The sequence below is a fragment of the Penaeus monodon genome, chromosome 30, assembly GCF_015228065.2.
Source record: "Penaeus monodon isolate SGIC_2016 chromosome 30, NSTDA_Pmon_1, whole genome shotgun sequence".
Taxonomy (NCBI): domain Eukaryota; kingdom Metazoa; phylum Arthropoda; class Malacostraca; order Decapoda; family Penaeidae; genus Penaeus; species Penaeus monodon.
This window is the reverse complement of record NC_051415.1, coordinates 17,737,800-17,741,435: the sequence shown is the minus strand read 5'-3', so window position 1 is coordinate 17,741,435 and position 3,636 is coordinate 17,737,800. Positions and strand designations below refer to the sequence as shown.

The following is a 3,636-nucleotide window of genomic DNA, read 5'->3' as shown; positions in this document are numbered from 1 at the left end:
AGTAACAGCAGCTCTAATCTTGCCAACTACCTGATATGGGAAAATCACACACTCTCACAGATGTGCACTTTAAGTGCAAGATCATCACAACGTGGCTGGGAAACTGCGACTGTGGCAGCGATGTTCACTTATTCATTATCTACACTAGACTTTTATATCCTTGAAGCTATCAGTGTTTGAAAGTAATACTACCCTTCAGTTAATCAGCCAAGAGGAATCAGATCTTGAGTAAAGTGCCCTTGACGCTAGAGTCGCGCCCGTTTGTGGTGACGAGTGCCAAGGGTAGACACCACGCAGTCTGCCTCTGTCGTAACTAGCGTCGACACAGCGAGTTAAACCACCTACTGTATAAGCTGCTACTTTTTATATTTAATAGGTATAATGGTGCCCAATTAATTCGAAAATGTCTGAGAATGGAAGATCATGGTTTTTTGTTATTCACAGCAGATATCAGCAGATCGACCGTGGCTGTAAACCAGCATTTCTTTTCACTAAATTCGGATTTATTCCATGGAAGTAAGCTGGTCAAAAGCTAAGTGTACTGTACCTTCAAACAACCAAAATCCGTGGCCAGTGTGAAGTAACATCGTCTCTTTTCACATGCAAATTCTGGTGTTTTATATTCAACCATCCGAAAATAAAGTTGATGAAAAGCAATCGTATATTACGACAATGAAGACGACTGTTATATCCTAACTACGAGGTTGAACAAACACAAAGTTCAGATTCGAAGGAAACGATGGCCGTGAAAAGTTCTTTGGAAAATGGAGAAACGGGAGAAAAGACTGTGCCTGACGGAGGTTGGGGATGGATGGTCGCCCTCGGCTGCTACGTAATGGTGGTAAGTGTCCTTGGCTGCGTCACTCATTGGAAAAATCTACATTTTAACCAATTTAACGAAGAACATGCATTCTGTATGACTTTCAAACCTTGATATTCATTATTTTGAGGAAACATTTCTCTGCATCTTACTTTTTTTTCAGGTAACGCTCCCTGGCATGTCCCTGAGTTTCTCCATCCTTTTTTCCACCTTCTTGCTGGACTTGGGCGTGTCCTCGACCACCACAGCCTGGATCTTTAATTCTCACCTCTTGCTGTGGAACTTGGTGGGTCCGTTGACAGGTCCTCTCACGACAGAATTCGGGTTCCGGAAAGTCTGCATGATCTGTGCTGGCGCTGGTGCCACGTGCTTGATCCTGTGTTCCTTTGCTACCTCGGCAGAATTCCTTCTTGTAGCATTTGGCATGGGTGGTGAGTTCCTGAATATTCCTCCTTAAGTTAACTATGTTGCGTTTCTTGCAATAGATGATAAAGTTATAGCAAAGGCATCTGAGAAAGCTATAGATGAGGTACTTTCAAGGAATACACAAATTACCGATATGATATATCGCTGTTACTTATCTACATGTGGCGAAGAAAAGCATCCCCCACAAATGTTCTTTAACTTTTGCAGGTTTGTTCGGAGGTTTGGGATGCAAACCGTGTTACTTGATTATCGCTAACTACTTCAAGCGGCGTCGCGGTCTGGCCACGGCTATTATGATGGCAGGCATGTGTACGGGGCAGTTTGCAGGACCTCCGTTGATTCGCCTCTTGCAAGAAACTTACGGCTTCAGGGGCGCCACTCTCATCATTGGCGGCATAATGCTTCACAGTGTGGCCGGAGCTGCACTTTTTCAGCCCGTTCAGTGGCATATGAAGAAAGAAGCGACGTCGAAGGATCTGAGAAAGCAGGAGACACCAGTAGACAAACAGGAAGATTCATCACTTATTAACACATCATTAACCAATCCACATGCGCCACTACCGCTCCGAAATAAAAGGCTTCGACAAGTGAGCGAATCCTCTGCGTCCTTACACCTATCCACTGTGGATATATCTGGATATCCAACGATTTGCGAAGAAGACCCAGACGACTATGGCTCGGAGACGTCTCAAGACAATCCGAAGACCAATGGTGCTTGGATCTTAATAGGCCGGGTCTTTCGCTTAACAATCGCCGACTTGAAAATCCTAAAATCTCCGCCAGCCTTAATCATCGCGTTGGGAGGCCTCCTGTCCCAAAACGGCTACCTCAACTTCATGCTCATGATGCCCTTCGCCGTGCAGGCCCACGGGTATGCGCTGCAGGACGCGGCCTGGTGTGTGTCTGTGGCTGGTATATGCAACCTAGTGGCACGACTCGGCACAACGACTCTGTCTGACTGCTCTTGGTTTAACATGCGGCTTGTCTATGTACTTGGCGCTTGCATCTTTGGCTCTGCTTCCCTCAGTAAGCTAATATTTAAGCACACTTTAGCGGGTTGATTAGAATATCATTTTCATATGAAAAGAATTTATGTTGTGATCATTCGCCAGTATTCCGATAAACAAACATTATTGCTACCCAGATTTCCAGTATTATACGTACATTTTAATTCGCAATACCAAAAGATCGATGCTGATTTTCCCTCTGTAGACTATACATGGTAAGTCATTTGTGATAGTTTTTTATTCTGTAAAATTTATGTCGAGTGAACTTTTAGTACAGACATCAGTAATCTGAACATAGTCCTTCCGCTGCCAGTTTTCACCTTCGTGACGGACATCAAGTGGATGATGGCGATAGCGGGCGTGTGGGGTTTCGGCGTGGGCGTGAACATCTCCCTCTTCACCCTGGTAATGGCCCGGATCGTGGGCGTGGAGAACTTGGCCGCTCTCCTCGGCGCTTCCTCTCTGCTTGTGGCTTTTGGATTCATCACGTTGGGACCTCTTATAGGTATGGTTATACTTGTGGGATGCAAATAGCCGCCACATATTCTAAAATTCTACAGTAGAATTCTTGGTGAATGTAAAAGTAAGAGGTAATTCATTGTTACTGATACTGATACTAATTGTTGTAACAAGATATTACTACTGTGAACAACATAAGTCCTACCGAGACCAAAACATCCGTGTATCTTTTTCTTTAACAGTAAGCAGATGTACATGTATCATACCATAGATGCTTTTATCTTATGATAGTATCTGACTAGACTGCTCTATATTTGAAGAAAAATACTGAATTGTCTCACTGTAATGGTAGAGTTCCCTGCAAAAATTAAATTACTGAAACCATTAGTGACATATTATATGATTATCTCAGAATGGTGATCCTGTCAAACAGAACTGCGCCAGCGCAAATACAGTCGTTAACTATAAATCTTACCTTCACGCCGTGATAATGCTAGTCTTTTTATATAAAGTTTGAAAATCGACATGCTCGCCTTTTGATTCTTTCAGTGCATATTTTTTCCAGGACTGATCCGTGACGTAAGCAGTAGTTACGACGTAGCCATATGGGTTATGGTGGCCGAAGTGATGCTCTTCGTTCTCCTGTGGCTCTGCATGCCGGCAGCTATTAGATACGAACGTAAAGCGAAAGAGGGAAAACGAACACAACACTGACAACCAGAATGTATAACTTCTGCCTCATTTCCAGCCAGCTATGCATGTGTTCTGCCATTCAGTATGTTTAGGACTTACAAAGACAGATCTGCTGCGGTTAAGAGGTGCGTATAAACTATACTGTTTTAATAAAAGTTATTATATATATTATCAACTCTTCTTTATCCTAATGCAATCATATATATGACAGGTCGCTGAAAAATAAATATT

At 43.2% G+C, this 3,636-nt stretch overlaps 1 protein-coding gene across 1 annotated transcript; it reads left to right on the top strand.

Annotated features, from left to right (window-relative positions):
- The first annotated feature begins 227 nt into the window (after positions 1-227).
- LOC119592594 (monocarboxylate transporter 12-B-like) lies at positions 228-3,574 on the top strand. The gene is made up of 6 exons (XM_037941479.1): positions 228-346; positions 445-841; positions 984-1,251; positions 1,454-2,272; positions 2,567-2,758; positions 3,278-3,574. Exons 2-6 carry the CDS (start codon positions 740-742, stop codon positions 3,424-3,426), a joined length of 1,530 nt encoding a protein of 509 aa, XP_037797407.1. The 5' UTR covers positions 228-346; positions 445-739; the 3' UTR covers positions 3,427-3,574.
- Positions 3,575-3,636: the final 62 nt, after the last annotated feature.

Coding starts and splice junctions, on each gene's coding strand:
- LOC119592594 (XM_037941479.1), top strand. CDS start 740: ATGGCCGTGAAAAGTTCTTTGGAAAATGGAGAAACGGGAGAAAAGACT. Junction 1,252..1,453: donor TGTAGCATTTGGCATGGGTG/GTGAGTTCCTGA, acceptor TAACTTTTGCAG/GTTTGTTCGGAGGTTTGGGA. Junction 2,759..3,277: donor CACGTTGGGACCTCTTATAG/GTATGGTTATAC, acceptor TATTTTTTCCAG/GACTGATCCGTGACGTAAGC.